Raw genomic sequence first — 18,441 nt, 5'->3', positions numbered from 1 at the left:
TGTTGGGGAGGGGAAAAGTGCATTTGCACTTACATAAAAAACACGAAGCAAGGCACATGCAAAATCTTTAAGAACACTAACTTTGCTACCCAGTTTGAAAGGAAATCCTTCTAGATACAAAGCAGTACACCACAAAATGAAGCAGGAAGGGAACTAACCTTTTCAAATCTTTTTTTTTTTTACTGAAGAAAAACTAGAACGTTTCATAGCCAATTAAGACTACAGTTTTAAAATAATTTATTCAATCACATAAATACTTTGTAACATTTGCATGTTCCCTTTTTCACATCCTTGGCACACAATATAGCTCTTAACTTGTACAAAACTAGTGTAAACATCCATGGAAAACAAAATAAAAGGAAAGCTGGTTGACATACATAAAAATTCAATAAATAGCAAAAGGAGTGAATATTTGATGGTAAAGATCATGTGATTTCACTTGAATGTTTAATTAAAAGAACTTTAATTTTTTTAAAAAAATAGTGAATTAAAACTTCATTTCCATCTTTCCACCATTTTTGCATTTAATCAGATACACAATAACAATTCTTTAGTTCTAATTCTTGAATGAACAACAGCAATTCAATGCAGTTGTATTATGTGAGGCATTGACAGTTTTGGTTCACATACAGAAGGTTACAAAACAGTATTTGCAAGTTAGTGGCTTTGGACAGTACAACTTCTAAACTCTCACATCTCATTCCAACACGACACAAGATTGGCTTTAATGAGCATTAGTGTATAATCTGTTCTTGATAAAGACGACATTGGACAGATGCTGTCGGACACCTGGGTAATGCTGAATGTGGTTGAACCAACGAGACACATTCAGGTATTTCTCCTTTTCTTGCACTGTGAGGTCCACCTGCATGGGGAATAAATACAAGGCACCAGTAACACCACACAGTGCATCACTACAGTCACATGTGGTAAGGCAAAATAAAAGTGGATCATTTTACAACTCAAGTGATTTGTTACAGTCCAGCAGTATTCTATCCTAGTTTCACATAGTAAAACTCAAACCTGTAATATCTATGGAAATTTAATCTACTCAAAGGAACAGACCTGAAGGTGGAATACACAGCTGACAGAGAGCATGACAGAGTGGGGAAAAAGCTCTCATGAATTTAATGCATCATTTAATGCATGGGGTCAGCATACAGAACTGGGCAGGGAAGAGCTCCATAACATGCACAATCCATTCATGTTCATTTAGCAGTCTTGTCTCACAGGCAAAATGATTACTTCATGTTTCAAGGTGTATTTTAAGTACAGGAGCAAGCTTTTCCCAGGCAATTTCAGACCTGATGGGATAACTCGAAGTTGTTTTGTATGACTATTGCTCAAAAGGAAATAGTTACTAAGATTCAGCATAACTTAACTGTTCATATCTGCTAGCTTACATTAGTAAGACAGCAATGGCATGATTCAAATTACAACAGTAAAACAAACTGGAAGCCTGCCCAGTCTTCATAAAAATATTTAAAGTACTATCACACAGAACAGCTTCAAGATCAACCAGGAACAAGTCTCCACCACACTACTGCAACAGCTCCTTTCACAGGATACATGGCTAGGATTAATGCAGAGTTTCAAGCCTATTTTTAATCAGAACACTGGCTTAGGTGAAGTTATCTACAGTTACAGATCGAGATTTTACCTTTAAAAGTCTTTCAAATTTAGGTCATCAGCATCCTCAAAGCTTTACTACAAAGTCTGTTATTACTTCAGTCTTTCAAGCCAGCTGTAAACATGTTCCCATCTTGTATCACCTGTATTACTATTCTTGATTAGCAATTTTATGTCTTCTTATTTCTCTGTAACCAAGCTGGCTTATCAGTTTAGACCATAATCTCTTTTCTCACATTAACATACCACAACTGAATTACAAATGGGGTAGTCCTCAGAACAGGCTATAAAACCTGCACCAGGAACAAAATGTTATCCTCACATCAACTACCCAATCCCATCTCACCAATACTGAAACCAATCAGGATTCACCTCACTTCATTCTCAGTTAGCCAATTAACCATCAAGCTTAACTTAAACCTTGACAATGCCAGCAGTCAATGGAAAAGAGTATATCTCTTACAGAAGATGTACAGAAACTGTACAGGACAGTTTTAACAGATAAATATTTATCTAGACATGCCTAATATTTTTTATGTTTAGATTTCTAAAGCTAATCAAGGTTAATCTCCTCAAAAGCTAAACAGATGGCATATTCCTTACACTTTGTTCTAGAAACACTAGACTTTATGGATGCTGGAGGTTCACAGAAAATTTGGTCTTGGGCACAAGACAACTGGAAACAAATCTGTTTCAACAAACTTTGGACCACAGAAAGAGCTAAACATACTCATTTACAAATATTCAGGTGTATGAGTAAAATGCTGCTCTTTAAACCCAAGTCTTATGTTACACAAATGTCACCTTGTGACATACCATCTTTTTGATTTCAGGGGGTTCTCCTTGCTGTTCTCTCACACAGCCCAGCACTCGGCTTAGAACTGGGAAGCTTTAAAAATGTAGTGGCAAAAAGAAAGGATATATACTAGAAGATTAACTAATGGAAAAATACTGGGAAAGAACAACTCCAAGGAGTTGCAGAACGAAATTCTAACCCAATGGAACATAGCATTAAAGTTCAATTAATAGGAAGAGCACAGTAACTGTGGCAACAACCAAAAAGCAGGGATCTTGCAGGTGCTCCTAAACCCACATAACTGCTCTTCCTAGGAAATGTACTTGCCAGAATACAAGCACAGCATTACAGATGTATTTCTGTAACAACTTTCGCAATTCTGCACTCTTATGAACCCCAGTTCAGGCAGCATGAGAAAATCTGCTTTTCTTGCTGCTGGCATGGAAATGTAAACACTGTTCCTACAGTTGTATAGTCTGATAGAAATTCACAGATAAACCATAAAAAGCAGCCACATATTTTTTCTGATCTGGAAATATAAGAAAGTTATTGGCAATTAACCAAGTGAATAGCATTAACCAGAACAGCACTAACAAAGGAAGGGAAAAAAAACCTAGAATTTTTAAAGGCACTACAAATGAAAAGTGGAAGCTACAGTAATATAACAGTTTCACAAACTACTTGAGTTTCTGCAAGTGCAGTATATTCAGGACCAAAAAAAAAAAAAAAAAAAAAAAAAAGCAGTACAAAAGCAGTACAATTTAGGGAAAGGCACTTTTGACTACCTGCAGTGTGTTATAATTAATGGTAGCTGGATGCTGATGCTTGATACAAAGCTGGAGGACCATTTACAAAGTAACAGAGTACATGAAAAGAACAATGTGTATGCTCTAAGGCAATCTAAAACTACTAGAAGTGAAGAAAGATATTTAAGTATCAGCAAACGCTAAAATACTGATACTTTACGTGCCTTGAGTTTACAATAACCTTTTCCAAGTCTTTAATGGATAAGCACCTGGTTATGGAAAGGCTGAGCTAAATTTTAGATTTTGCAGCAGATATATAGATTTCTTTCCCATAATATTTTACTGATAATTCTCCATCTTCACGTTTCTCCAATGTAAATAAAAAATAAAAGTCTGGAAAAGTAGTCCTTTTTCATTCTGTTAGCATGGTGAAAAAACATCTGAAGGGCAAAACAGACAGCCATGCTAACAGTAAGATCCCTTTTTGTACTCTAGGCACAACAAACAAGATATTTTTACTTATTTACATAATGTACTCTATCAGTGAAATATATTAAAAAGCACTTTGTGGCATGCTCTACTTTTTACTCAGAACATAACTCTTAGGTTAATTGTTTAGAGATCACTTCCATGGCATTTTTTACAACATTTTGTTAGATGGGTATTTTCTGTTCTTCCTCATTAAATTAGATAATTCCCCCAAGTTAAGAAAGGCTGCTGTTCTGCTGTTAAAATAATTATTTGCTATTAAAGCAATTATTTTAATAGTAAAGAAGCAGACACTTAATTTGACAGGCTTTTTTTTTTTCAAGTCATGAAAAAAAAAAGTCTTTTTCTTCCACCACAAAGCTCACCGAGGGAAACCAAGGTGGTTATCATACAATGCAACTCTAAGAGTTTCTGAAAGGGCTAAAAATACACAAGCTTTAATTATATTCTCTTTCTGTAGCTTTGGGGATGCAAGCATAAAGCCCCATTCCCACAACCTGCAGGTCACAGAAAATCTAAAAATACCTGCCTACATATGAACCTCTTCAGCATCAAGAAAAGGATAGATACTATCTGACTTTTTAAATTTAGTTATTAGATATGGGAGAAAGAAAAAAAACCCAACAGCTGGACAGTGTATTTCATGACATACATGTACTTGCACATAGTTTTGTATAAATTTTCTGCTGTTAAAGGAATAATCCTAAAATTACATGTTTTTTTTTTTTTTTAGTTAAAACTGCTCCCTTTCAATTCTATTCAAGAACCATTTTTAGCTTCATTGTTTAACAAAAAAGCCTGTTACCTCAGTACTAAAATAAGCAACATATCAGCGAATACTAACAAAAAGTCATGGCAATCTGTTTATTACAAGAAATGTTCCTTATGAAAAAAATAGCTCCAAAATAAACTACTACTGTAGTCTTATTACAGTTCATTAGTGGTTCTGACTCAAGGACCACTGCTTAGTTTGTTTTGCACTTGATCATATTTGGTTTGACACAAAAAAATTTTGACTGAGGCATCTTCCATTTGCAGAAATAAACTTCACCCACAAGTAGTTTTCCAGACCTTATTAAAGAAATTTTCAAGTCAGACATACGGATTTGAAATTGATTCCTTGGTTCTGACAACATTTTGGAAGTATAAAAGCAGATCAATCACCATATTGATTATTTCTCTTGAAATAAAACTGGACTTGTGCTGGTCATAAATATTTAAGTATGAAGACATCTGGAAACTTTTTTAAAAAATAATTTAAAAATATCCCCAAGATGAGAAAACAAGTTCCTTACCACGGGGGAAAATTTAATGCTTAATGATTGCCTAAGCTAACCTGAAGCAATGCTTCTAAATTCATGTTTTCTCTGCAATGTATGCTTTAACCTAGTAGAACTTTATCGTTCATATTTATCTACATTTGCTTTTCTGGAACTGAAGTGTCTATAAGACAATATTAATCTTACATACATGGAGACATCAATTGTATATGACAATGTAGATCACATTGATTGAAAAGGCAGTATCAAGCATTGCACTTTTTGGGTGTTTGTGACCTATATTATGATGCAGAACAGCATGCACTATTTAATTCCTGCCTCATTACTATGAGTGTATATTTCTAATTAAAAGACCCAAAACAGATTCTGCAAGAAACCTGAAACACTACCTGTGAATCTGATTCTCACTGATTGAAATACTAATTACTTTCTCACAATATGGATTTGTAAACATATTGCACTCTTGTGTTTATTATGATAACTAGAAGGGACAGGGAAAATGAAAGGCAGGCACATAACTGCAGAATTAAGAATTGCTGCTGTCCAGTAAACAAACTGTCAGTTCAAATGGATGAGCCAGGACAGTGAAGAACCAGACTCCAAACCCCTCCTGGATAATGGGAAGGGCAAGATGAAGATGGGAAGGGGGAACGAATAAAACTATGCATGAACTATATTCAGAGAAACCAAGACACCACATGTGAAGAACTGAGCTATAGGAATGATCGGTCTTAAACTTTTCCAATGAAATATCTAAAGAGTTTTAAAATTTTAATAAATGGCTTATTCAGGATGATCATGGTATGTCAGTAATATTTACAGCATCCCATCACTAATGTCATGCAGTTTTTAGTCCATCAAAAGCAGAGATTAACCTTTAAGGTACTACCAGTAAAGTTTTCAGATCAATTCTCTAGACAATATGATGGACAGCAAGATCTGTGTGTTTGTCCTATGCCCCATGTCTCCTATTTTACCCTCCTTTCTTAAAGCTTCATAGAAAATACATACTGATGTTTAGCACAAGGCTTAGCTGAAGCAGTGATGGATATGACAAACTGCTTCTCTGAACCACATCACATGAAGAGATACAGCAGCTTTCTCTGCCTCCCCCATAAAGCCTAGGGCAGAGCAGCAGCTCTGGACATACTCTCTTCTGAACACAAGAAAAATAAAAACAATTAAAAGACATTAAAAAATAAAATCACAAGATTCTACAGTTCAAGATTTTGCCTCTGTATGTTTATCAATTCTGAAACCTTCAAAATACATGCAATTCCTAGTTAGTAGCTTTTAGATTTTTGTGTTTATTTAGAATAGTCACCCCATTGCTGGCCTGTTGTACCCTTCTGATTCAGAAAATAACCTTCGATGAAATCAAATTTTCAAAAACAGATGCTGTTCTATAAACTTGTCCCAAGTAGTGTCTGGATGGTTGCAGGCACCCAGGAGCACCAAGTCATTTGTTTTTACCATCTGTTCTATTTCCCAAAGCAATAACTTGTATCTTTTCATTTTGATTAGGTGGTCTACTCCAGAGCAAACTCTAAATTTAAAATATGCTTGGATTTTCCCCTGCCAAGTTTTTTCTTTTTTTTAATCTCATTTGAACTTATACTCTCTAACAGAATATACACTCATAATTTTAGAAAATAGTCTTTTTTATGTCTACATATCATATGTGAAAAGTAACCCATTCTGACACTGTAATCAACACATCTATCCTACTGCTTAAGACATTTTACAAGGTAAATATGATTTAACAGAATTAATTTTATGTGACTTACTGTAGCATGTTTTAAAAAACCTTCTGAAATGAAGCTTCCCTCTCCTCTGCCTGACATTCATTTGAACTTTTACTTCTGGACAGGCAAGATACAGATACCTAAGTTCTCTTTAATATCTGGTAGAATTTCACTGCTTGATTGCTCTTCCCTCTGCTTCCATTTTGAAATGTATTTTTCTACACTTCTCCCAGAGCTCTGCTTTTAATTGTATAAAAGTAACCATTCACACAGTTCATTGAATTCAATTCTCAGACATACATGCATTTGTCAAAAGCATCTTCTTCTAATTATCCTCACTCCCCCCTCAATTTTCTTATGCAAAACTGACTGATTTCATCTTCTCCCAAGAATTTAGATCATTTTATGTGAGTCCTTTGGTTTCTTCCAACTCCAGAGGATGACAATGGTTCATCAACAAACACATTCCAGACAGCAAAATGCAAACAGCTTCTACTGCTTTATCTTTAATTTAACACTTGGGGTTCAGAACTGAAGGTGCACCCATTTTTAAGCACTTCATTATAGCTGGTATGGACTACAAATAATCTCAACATCTTTCAACTTAGAACAAATTTATTTTTGGGGTGTTTTTTGTTTTCCTCTTCCTCCTAAGCACCAGCTCCCCATGTTATTTTCATATTATGTACCTTATCAAGTCTTATGACTTAGTATGGAAACACAAATGATAATTTGTTTTGGCTCAAACTTTTTTTATATGCACTTAAGGAGCTTAATTTATATGCACTTGTATTTCTCTAATACTAACAAAGTTAGTTCTTTCAGTTCTGACACATCCTTTCAGCTTCATTTATCTGCTTCCCCATGTACTTCTGTGACTGTATTTCTGTAGTTCAGTCATGTTTCAGACTTGAACAGGCAAGAGTCCTCAATCCCAGAAACACAGGGATAGGTATCATCCTTGCTAAAGGTTGCAGAGGAATCTAAAGCATTCTGCAACTACAGGTCTTTTGACAGATCCATAGCTAAGAATTAAAGAATAAAATGAAAAAACTTAAAAGTTTTATCTTCCTCTGTTCTGTTCAGTAGGTCAACTGCTACAACAATAAAGTGCCCTTTAGATAAATAAAAATTATATTAGTTGTAAATATAAAAATGAGGCAAGTAATGCTTACCATGATATGATGCAATCCATAGTACATCAAAATGTCTGCTAATGTAAAAATGTTTCCAGCAAGGTAGACTTTATCTTCAAGGTGCATGTTAAGATCCTAAAAAAGAAAAAGTCATTGTACTGCTGTAGTATTGACTCTGTGAAACAATATATTAAAGGCAGTTGTTAAAAATAATAGACATTTCCTCTGGAGACCATGCATATAAAATAAACACCAGCTTTAAATTATCCAAACTCAGCAAATTGTTAAAACAAACAATATAAGAAGTGACAAGATAATAAAATAAAATGTCATTCTTTGTCAGTAAGAATTTAAATTCTGGTCTCTAAACAAAGTGCTTCATATGCACCAAAATTTTTGTAAATGCAAATGCAATTTATTTTAAGACGACACCACTGAAACAGTTTCAAGTCTGTATTGTCTTCAAATCATTGAAATTCAAAAATTAGAGAGCTGTGTACTTATTATGAGTGCAAATTCAAATACTTAACATTTGATTAACACAAAGTGCAGCCCTATGATAAAAGGACAGCATACTGCTCTTCCAGCAGTGCAGCTGGTCAGGAAGTTTGTGGAACTGCAGTGTCAAAGAATCAGGCAAGCACACAGGGAGGGATAGTGGGGTGGGAGACAAGGTGTTTCAATCTTGATGCTGGCAACTTGATACCCATCGGCTGCTATCACTTGCCACTTCCTTTTATTAATGTTGAAATTACTGCCAGCAATTCTTTGTGACTTATATTGTCAATTCAGCTGCTGTCCAAGTCTCTAAGTAGAGAGAATTTCAGCATTTTAAGAACATCTCTCAACTGTTCCAGGTCAGAGGCTATGAGGGTGGGTAGTAGAAAGCTTCCATTTAGGTTCAGTAAATAATTATTTCAAATGTGCATTAACAGAAAGACTCATTTTCATGGCTTTTTGTATGCAACCATTCTCTGCCAGAAAACAAGAGGGTGATAGGGTCAGTGTTGCTCAAGTTTATCAGTTCTCAGGACACAGGCATCACTTATCAGCTCTCTTCACCTGTCCTTCCTTTTCTCCAAATTTTACCTACTTGTCATCCAATTTATGCACCTTTCTTTCCCCTACTTTCCTCTAAATAAATGTAACAATAAATTACCTACTCTAACCTGGATCCTAGCATAAGCAAGCTTTACTTTTACAACATTATTTACAGACATCTACAAAAACAGTTTCTCAGCTTTTCCTTGGATTTGGAAACTCCTCTTATCTAAAGGGAAAAAAGTGCACGTCATCTGATTAAGCCACTCCCTCCCCCTGCCCTAGAAACAGAGGTAAGCAGCTTAAATGTAACTAACATTTTCAAAAATTTGAATTTTTTAGTCTCAATTACAGCACATTCCATTTTCAGACAACACTTTATTGAAAAAACAAGTCTTGGGCAAGGGGAAGGGGGTTAATACTTCGTGAACATCTACAAAATAGTATTTGGCCTTAAGCATGTTGTACTTTTTGTGGTTACATAATTTTACTGATATAGGGATTTCCTATAATGCATATATTGAAAATAAATCAAGACCAAAACACAAAACTAGAATGTTGAGACTTCAAGACATCTAACCTTGCATTTGCTTTTGACAAGTTCAACTCCATTAAACCACCTTACTATTCTCTGATAACCTCTTCATGACAGGACTCCTGTACTTCTGTAATATTTGAACATCCCCATGTCTGCTTTGATTTCTTTTATTAGAGCAAATCAGGGAAACATATTAACCCCTGCATAGCTAAAATTCTTTAAGGTCAACTGCCCCTGGCTATGTAGCTTCTTTTCTTTAGACTGGTTTACTGTTTTGTTCATGTTAGTTAGTGCTCAAATTACCTCAAACATGTAACTACAGTTCTGTAGAATTTCCTACTCGCAAAACAAAGGCAAATCCAACGTTAAGAAGGAATAACTTGCAGGAAGAAAACACCCCAAACCTAAAGTAAAAAAAACCAAACCCACAAACTTGTCATTTTGAAACAAATTCTCTGACCAGCATTTTTCATTTCAATTAACCAACTCCACATGCATTATAATAAAAACTAACACTACAGAAATTATACCTTCTCCCCTCCTCCCCCATTCTTCTTAGCTTAGGGTATGGAACCAGGATTTTGTAAAGTAAAAAGCTCATTATCTCTGAAGTTACCGTTACCACAGTTATTTCCCTGCTGAAAATTTTTGATTTCTGCATCAAAGAAATTACAGCGTACTAATTCTGAGTTTTATATTGCATGTGTACACTCAAAAGAGTCACCAATTAAAAAAATCCTAAAACTTTAAAGGCAAGGTAAGCCATTACAGCATGAAGAATTATTTATTCTAGTTCATCAAATTTTATGAAGTCAGTTAACTGAGCAAATTAAACTTGACAAAAATGTTTTAGTCTTGTATAAATTAGCATTAGTTTACAATTCTGGTTTTGAACATGTACTTTCCTCCCCTAAAATAAAGACAGATATTCTAATTTCATTCTGCAAGTCATGCTAATTCAGAAACACTATATTTTTTTCAAGTGCATTAATCCTGCCTCATGGGTTGTGTTTCTCATGGATTATTGTATTACTGGCTAATAAAAGTGCTAAAATTCCTGAAAGTCAAGTTTTCTTAAGTGACAACAGTATTAAAGTGAACCAGCCCTCCTGTTCTGGAGGGATCAATGAAAATATGAACAAAAAACTGCATAGAATTTCTATCACATGCAGGAAATTCAGGTCTGCTGGCTGTCACTTGAATCATTTGTCTTTCTACTTAAATGAATTCTGTTATAAATACATATTATAGTATTGGCTTTTAGCAAATATTAGTGTGGATACTGTATGTGTGGTGTTGAAATGGTTTTTAAGATACAGTTTTCTTTAGCAATAATATAGGCTGATAAAGTGCCTTTGTAGTAAGTGAAGACACCTGCTACTGATACACCAGTTACCAGCACCTATTGTCTGTAGAAATTGAAGACCAGAGCCCAAATTAAGACTGATAAGAAAAATAAATCAAAATTACAGCCAAGAAACAGGCATGCTCTAAAAAGGTGGACTCAAGGAGTGGCCATGTAAAACAGTTTCTGGAATATGGAAAATAGTTTATAGAAAAGTCTGAAAATGTATGATAGATCTATGAACGTGCAACAGGGTGATGAATTTAAGGGGTGGCTCCAAAACAGTGGGTGTGTTCTTGGCTAAATGCCAAGCACCCAGCTGTTATAACCTTTTCTTTATTGTCTGTCTTTTATTAAACCTTCTAAAATCTATCAGGAAAGTGAAACTCATTTTTCACAAATTCCATTTATACACACCTAGGATTAAAAGACTAAGATAGTCCTGGAAATTGCTTGTAACTACATAGACTTATTGTTGCATTCCCTCAGGAAACTCCTTCTCCAATTTCAGACAGATACTTAAGGCACAGCTGCATTACAATTCATTAACATACACGGAGCAACTGCAGAAATTCAAACATCATTTTTGGGTATGAGTGGGAGAAAAGTAACAGAAAGAACTGTTGTTTTATTTAGGGACTAACCGACTGATTTCCATTTGCTTGTTCTATGGGGAAAAAAAAAATTCCAATTTACAGCCTCTATCTAGCAACAGTAGAACACATCCCATTCAGAGCACACTTCTGAGCACCACCCAGCATTTCTTACTGCCTGTTAAATATGCATTCCAATGGCCCCTAATCCATTTGATCTGCTCAGACTGCTGAATCCCTGCTAGTCACTGCCAGTGGCACAGAGACAGCTCAGGAGCTTCCAATGGACATAATCACACTGATTTTTGTTCTGGATATTTTGTTCACAACACCCTGCATGTGCTTCCCTTACACACAGCAGCACATCCTGTCCTTTCAGTCAGCAAGATTCTCGAGGTCATTTATGCCCTAAATGCTTCTGTATCTCCATGCAAAGACAAAAAGCTGAGCACTCCCAAACGCTCCAGGAAAGCCCCTGACAATGCAGAACCCAAGAAAGGGTTTCTGCAGTCACATCAAAGAAAAGCAAAACTACACTTCTGGTACATAGACGTGTTTGTAATTCTCATGCAAGACTTCTCTCTAACTGGCAAACTATGAACTAAATGTGGTATGGAAGAATATTATATTACTGAGTTTCCTGTAAAACACAGAAGAAAAATAATCAAGAAATGTTTCAATAATAAAAATTCAATCTTTAAACCTGTAAGTGTGCAAAAAAACCCTTCTGCTGCTAACAGAAGAGGCAAAAAAGTGAACACAAAATTGAAGCTTAAAAAGTGATGCTGTACAAGCTTACCAAAGCAGGAAAGCATCCCATTCAGTCTCAAAAAACCAGTGTACAGAGCTGTGGATTAATGAACAGAGCATGGATTAACCTGCTTTTTTACCTCTTGAAGCAGTAATTTCTCAAGCAAACACATTAAATAGAAATTACAGCTCTCTTGTTCAGATTGCTAATTGGATTTCATGATTACAGCCAGGCAGCACAGGAGACTGGGATAAAGCTAATCGAAATAATGGAATATTGTTCTGTATGAGACACTGAAAGTAGTACAGAGATTCTTAGTTATCATTATCCTTCAGAAACCAGGGGTTTCTCCATTTCTGTGAATGCTGAATTTAACAAGCTACTAGTAATTTGTTAGAGGTTTCTTAAGATGGGGTGTGAGGGAGAGAAGAATCCTCAGGTTTAAAATACCTAAAACTAATAAAGCAAAGACATTAAAATCTCCTGAACAGAATTCAATAACACCTAAGTAGAGATTTGATGGCCCAGAGGTTCTCAGTTCTTTCCATGAGAAGCAGAAAAAACACTAGTCATCCTACCTGACAACTCAGAAATTTTCGGGTTTTTTTCCTATGAAGCTTAATTTACCACTAATGAACACCAAAGAAACAAAAGATTATACTCTTTTATGCTGTGAAAAAGAAAGTTAATATAATGAATTGGATATTATGCTCTCACTGCTACTGGCATTCATCATTCCTATGGACCTGCTGAGGAACAGATTTGGAGCAAAAGTACTGATCCCATTTATATTGTCAAGTAGAAAAGCATAAATTAAAATTAGACAAAGCTCAACAAGCCCTTTACTGGCCCATTCTGAACACTGTGGGATTTGCTCTGGATGAATATAAAAACTCTGGATGAGATGATCTGTTTCACCATTTTTTTCAGCTTTAATAACAGCTTTAGGCAACATGTTAGCAAGAACAATTTAACAACCTATTTTCGTAAAGCAAACAGAAAATCCTTCCCATTCAAATTAACAAACATGAAAACAGTTATTTACTGACAGTTTGTAGAACCACATCAGTTAAGGGTTAAAGAGAGGCAGCCTAAAGTTTATAGCAGAAGTCACTGAACTGTTTTTGGCACAGCTTATTACAAATTGTGGCTCTAGGCTGCAACTGTCCCAAGATTGCTATTGTGTATTCCAGACACATTGTAAAACTACAGCCTCAGACTTCCTATTTTAGTTTTTCTTTCCTTTTTTCTTTTTCCACCCATACTCCCTTTTGGCACAGTATACTTTAATGGTAGGCTCCCCCTTTTCTGATTAATCATGGTAGCAAGAGAACAAATTACAAAAAAAAAAAGCCCTTAATTGCTATACTATGAAATTATTAGTGCTGAAACAATTCTACAGAAGCCTTGTGTTAAAGTAAATTCTGGTTATTCAACATTTTCTAAAAAAAAATTCACAGAAAAACTTTTAAATGCACTTAAAGGCAGAGATTCTCTCAAGTAACACTGATTGTCTCTCAGCAAGGAAATTTTGCTTTGCTTGGAAAGACTTAATTTATTTACATATTTGCATTTCAGCATACTATCTTTTCTACACAACCAGTGTCACTAAGGCCAAAGCTAAAGAGAGATCCCAGCTTCAGCAGGAAACTGCCATATCTCTGCATTTGGTTTCAATGCTGCAATGCAGTTCTGCAAACACTCACACATATCTGCCAACACTGCAGGTATCAGCATTAAAATCATTCTGACCAGATAAATTTTGTTATAACAAGACAGAAAACTTACTTTTGGTTTCTATATGATAGAAAGGCAAGAAAGGTAAATGGAAGTTAGTTATTTGTTCTCATACTGCCTTCTCACAGTTTGGGAGAACAAAAAGTTTCAGGTTTGTTCAAAGAATGACTGAAACTGTGTGACACTTGTCATAAAAATTTAGCTAACAGGGACCTCCAAGGGCCACCTCATCATACCATAGCTAAATCTGAAGTTAAATCCTGGTTAGTCAGTGCCTCCTTCAATCAAGATCTAAAAATCCTACAGAGTAGACAAGTTTTCATGCTGTATCTGTAGAGTAACCATGACTGTAAAGGTTTTTGGTAGCATTTGCAAATAGAAAGTAAGAGCAGATATGTTACAAAAAGAGAAAAACAGAAGCAATGTGAACAAACTCACAATTAGCCAACGGAAAATATTCCCCAGATACAATGAGACCAATATAACTCAGATTATTTGGAGTTCAAGTGAAAGAAATGGTTTATCAGGATTTTCACTTTAGTAGGTAATGCATATATGTTATGCCTTAAGAGCAAGAGGGCTGTCACCTCAAAGAGTAACAGAGTTTTGTTTTGTATCATTTTAAGATGCATTTTCCTTGATTTTAAATAACAGAGTGTTAATACTACTTCAGTTTATCTTTGTTTTTGGCACATCATGCCAGAGCCAGAAGTACTAGGACTCTGACAGCTTCAAGTAGAGTCAATCTTGCTGCTCACAAATTTCTAAACTCACTTCACTGGAAGCACTGAGCAATGTAACTCCATCTAAAGCATGCTTTTTAAACTAGAAAAAATAAGCACTTTAAAAACTGATCAAGTTTCCCTGCTCTTTTATACATTTTAAGCACTTTGTAAACAGTGCTTATCAGTGTAAAGCAAATTTTCCCTTCAAGTTGTCCCCACAAGACTGCAAAAATACTTATTGCTATTAGTTGCAAGGAGTAGGGAAAATAGAGTAAGTTTTGCTATCTGCTCCTTGTCATCTAACTGCTCAAACAAGGCAGATCCCCGAGATTCTCTTTTCTGCTTCCACCTGTTTAAAAGGAAACAATCTTCCACCTACAAGAAAAATTTAATAAGAGCAGACCAAGAACTCCACACAAAGTAGCTCAATGTGAAGGACAGTTTTGTAGAGGTTCCTTTATGATTTCACACACAATTCTGTCCAGTACCTCCTTTTAGTATCAATACCAAATATCACAGCATCAAGTATGGCTTGTACCCCATAATTGCCACTTCATTAAGAACAGCTCTTAAAACTATTAGGGAAGTGCTATCCTGGATACAATACCAACTTGCTTATAACAGGGGTTCCTGAAGATAGTAAGAAACTGGCACCTCACACAGCTGAACAGTCTTCACACTGTGTGGAACACATTTCATAATTTACAGTCATTGAGGACTGCAAGAGCTCTGCTTCATGCATTTTACAGTTTTAGTTGTTTTCCCATTTCAGGATGTTGGGGTATTTTTGTCAATACAAGTGAAAAGCAGCAAGAGAATAAGAGTTAGTACTTATTGATACTGTCAAGCCCATAGCACTTGTTGAATTTCATTAACTGTATGCTCATACACACATTAGCACTAATCTTCTTCAAAGTCCAGTCACTCCAAAATTCAGTGGCAAGGTAATTAAGTACTCCTTACCTTCAGAACTGTTCTAGTATCTTCCTTACTGGAGCCTCCATGTACGTGGGTCACTCTGTACTCCAGCCACTGCTGCACCACAGCCTTCTCCTCAGCAGTGCTTCCCAGCAGCTGGTCCTTCCTAGCCTGCCTCACCAGGTGGGCAGCGATGGTCATCAGCCCCCTCAGCCCAGGGCCATTGTTGGTTTGGAGAACAGGAACCTGGAAGTGGAAACACAAGTGCAAGGCTAAACAAATAATTGAAGAAAGCAGTCTCTATATGAATGGTTTTTTTTTTTTTTTTTTGAAGCAATAGATCAGAACTTAGCAGCAATCACGGTGAAGGTGGTGCCATCAAAACCAAGTCTGTGTTCACTTTTTGCTCTTTGGGGTATTTTATTTTCAATTCTTACAGAAGAACGTGAACAAACCAAGACACCTTTAGCTCCAATTAAGCAAATTCTGCCAATATTAGACAGAAATAGAATTGATTGTTCTAACACTGGCAGAAATCTTATTAACAGGCTTCTAACTAATCTCCAAATTCAGCACTCTGACTTAAGAGTGAAGTCAGTAGCATCTGACTTCTCTCTGAGCAAGCAGGATGCAGTAACCACACCCCTTTAAAAGCTTATTCCTACATCCTGCACCATTCCAAAATGTCCTGAACAGCACTCAGGAGTTCACTGGTACCAGCAGGACAACACAACACACCTCCAGCTTTAGCCATGGTGTCTTTGTGACAGCAGCATGTATTCAAGTGTGGGAAAGGAAACTGAACCACCACCTCAAGAAATGAAGTGAGTACAATATTATTGCTGGAGTTGTATCGAGACTATTTCACTACTATTAAGATTTTTTTTCCAGCCAGAAAAACTACACAGGGACCCAGTTACTTGAATTTTTCAGCCTTATGCTTTATGGTAATAGCATTAAGCACCAGCTGGGCTGTAAAATAATTAAGGCAGCTTTTGCAACTGAAAAACACATACAGATATTCAGGACTCTATTCATAAACAGTCCATTTAAAAGAACCCAAAACATAAGGCAACTGCAGAGCTTCATTTCTCAAATAACCTTCTCCAGGGCAAAGGGCTTACAAATTTGTGGCACTCCCAGCTCTATATTACATTTTTCATGCTTCAGGTGCCTCTTAAACCATGGAACCGAAGGTTTCCATACAAACTTTGAAACATTAAAACATCTGGACCCATAGAATCATCAAAGTTGGAAAGGTCCTTTAAGATCATCCAGTTCAGCATCCACCCAGCACTGCCACTGCAACCCCTAAATCACCATCCAGACACCTCTTAAACATCTCCAGAAAGGGATACTCCACTACCTACCTGGGCAACCTATTCCAATGCCTCAGTAAAACGAGGAAAAAATATTTTGTAATATCTAATCTGAATCTCCCTTGTCTCAGCTTAGGCTGTTTCCTCTGGGCCTCTCACTGCAGGCACAGCAGATGGACCGGCTCCCACCTCATGTCAGGTAGGAGTATTTTAAAAGAAAAAATTATTTAAGAACAACACGTCCTCAATACATACATCTTCCTATTATTAAAAGAGCACGTTTTTCTTCCTAAGTAATTTAATCAAGATAGCACAGAAATAACTCACATAGGTTTAGGGAAAGGGAAGTACAGAAAGAACAAGTAAAAGTCAAGCCGAAATCCCTTCCACGACACAAGATGGTCCTTCCTACAAGCAGAAGGAAGGAGTTTCCAGAACCTACAGGCTCAAAGGCAGCGAGGCCCTACAACATTCACAATATATGTGGGTAGGTGAGGGAAGGGTGAGGAAGGGCTGAGGAAGGGTGAGGGAGCACAGGTGACAGCCCGCTCAAGGAGACGTCGGCTAGTATTTGAGGGGCCGCAGCCACCGCCACACCGGTGTCTGAGGGGAATTGCCAGGGGCGCGGGAGGGGAAGCTCGGAGGGAAGCAGCCATTGGGGAAAGGAGACCAGAGAACACCCGCCTCCCACGCGCGTCGCCACCGCCACCCGCTCCAGGCCCCTCCTCGCTCCCTTCACCTTCCGCTCCCCCTGGACGCCGTACTTGTTCCCGCCCGGCAGCCCCAGCAGCCGCTCCAGCAGCTCCAGCTCCTCCGCGCCCCGCACCGCTGCCGCCATCTTGCTCGGCGGGACACGCGGGACAGGGAAGGAGGGCCGCAACAACCGCTCTCCCCATTGGCGGGCAGCGCCACGGCTCCGCCGAAGGAAGCGCCACTGCCATTGGCCCGCAAGGGTCGGCCAGCCAATCAGAAGCCAAGAGAGGCTTCGCGTTGGGCCGGGAGAGGCGGAGGGAAGAGCACGGGGTCACGGGTAGCGCATGCGCAGTTGCTCCCGCACGTTCCCGGCCGCACTGTGGGCCGGCACGCGCGCGCCAAGCCGCGCCCCGGGACGGGGCAGCCGTGAGGGGCGGAGGCGGTGGCGCCGCCCCTTTGCCCAGCGCGGAGCGCGCCGGCGCTGGGTTACACGGGCTCGGTTTGGTTGGAAAAGGCCTTAGAGATCACCGAGTCTGTTCTGTGCCACTGACTGCCACATCCAGTCTGTCCTTAAACACCTCCAGGGATGGTGACTCCGCCACTTCTCCGGGCAGCCCATTCCAATGCCTCATCACCTTTCCTTGGGAAAAATTCCTCCTGATGCCCAGCCTGAACATCCCCTGGTGCAGCTCTAGGCCATTTCTTCTCGCTCTGTCGCTGGTTGCCGGGGAGAAGAGGCCGACTCCCTCCTGGCTACAGCCACCTTTCAGGGAGTTTTGGAGAGGAATAAGGTTCCCCGGGAGCCTCCTCCTCCCCAGGCTCGACGCCCCCAGCTCCCTCAGCCGCTCCTCACAGGACTTGTGCTCCAGACCTCCTGGGCTTCTCAGAGCCACTGCACCATTCCTATCCATCCGCTCACCTGTCCTGCCTTCCTCCAAATTTGAACTCGTTGTCCAAGTG

The 18,441-nt window shown here is 38.0% G+C and overlaps 1 protein-coding gene across 2 annotated transcripts; it reads right to left on the bottom strand.

The window, feature by feature from the left end:
* Nucleotides 1-220: 220 nt before the first annotated feature.
* On the bottom strand, nt 221-17,744 carry EEF1E1 (eukaryotic translation elongation factor 1 epsilon 1). Of its 2 annotated transcripts, none has more exons than XM_079299896.1 (4): nt 17,553-17,744; nt 15,515-15,715; nt 7,861-7,956; nt 221-865 (listed from the first exon to the last, which is right to left on the bottom strand). In XM_079299896.1, the coding sequence occupies exons 1-4, from the start codon at nt 17,727-17,729 to the stop codon at nt 725-727; spliced, it is 615 nt and encodes a 204-aa protein (XP_079156022.1). In that variant the 5' UTR covers nt 17,730-17,744; the 3' UTR covers nt 221-724. The 2 variants fall into 2 exon arrangements, with proteins under 2 accessions (XP_079156022.1, XP_079156023.1); XM_079299897.1 differs by having other exon boundaries at nt 17,528-17,695.
* Between the last annotated feature and the right edge of the window lie 697 nt (nt 17,745-18,441).

The sequence above is a fragment of the Erithacus rubecula genome, assembly GCF_903797595.1.
Source record: "Erithacus rubecula genome assembly, chromosome: 3".
Taxonomy (NCBI): Eukaryota; Metazoa; Chordata; class Aves; order Passeriformes; family Muscicapidae; genus Erithacus; species Erithacus rubecula.
This window is presented reverse-complemented; position numbering and strand designations above follow the sequence as displayed.